The sequence below is a fragment of the Antrostomus carolinensis genome, unplaced genomic scaffold (assembly GCF_000700745.2).
Source record: "Antrostomus carolinensis isolate BGI_N321 unplaced genomic scaffold, ASM70074v2 scaffold34090, whole genome shotgun sequence".
Lineage (NCBI taxonomy): Eukaryota > Metazoa > Chordata > Aves > Caprimulgiformes > Caprimulgidae > Antrostomus > Antrostomus carolinensis.
In genome coordinates this window covers 7,362-7,619 of record NW_010289698.1, presented here as the reverse complement: position 1 = coordinate 7,619, position 258 = coordinate 7,362, and the positions used below count along the sequence as shown (strand labels likewise).

Sequence of the window (258 nt, the reverse complement as noted above, 5' to 3'; positions counted from 1 at the left end):
CTGCCAGGAGCTTCCCTTTGCGCCCTCCCCGTCCCGGATCCCCACGTCCAGCCCCGGAGGAAAGCACACGACCGTGCTCCTGGCTTCCCCTTCCCCTTTCTCCTCCACAAAAGCAGCTCAAATCTGCTGCGAGATCCAACCTGCCAGAGACCCTTCCCCGCAGCCCACTCACCTGATGTCAAACCGCAGCAGCAAGGCAATGAAGATCCCTGCGGGGAGAAGGGGACAGTGAGGGGACACGGTGACAGAGAGGCTGCG

General features: G+C 62.8%; 1 protein-coding gene across 1 annotated transcript in view; it reads right to left on the bottom strand.

Annotated features, from left to right (window-relative positions):
• Positions 1-172: 172 nt before the first annotated feature.
• HM13 (histocompatibility minor 13) overlaps positions 173-258 on the bottom strand; it is a gene marked incomplete at both ends in the record, with an annotated part of 6,429 nt that continues 6,343 nt past the window's right edge. Inside the window, one exon of the mRNA XM_010171335.2 lies at positions 173-209. Within this exon, the coding sequence (XP_010169637.2) occupies positions 173-209 (37 nt within the window). The remainder of the gene's footprint in view (positions 210-258) is intronic.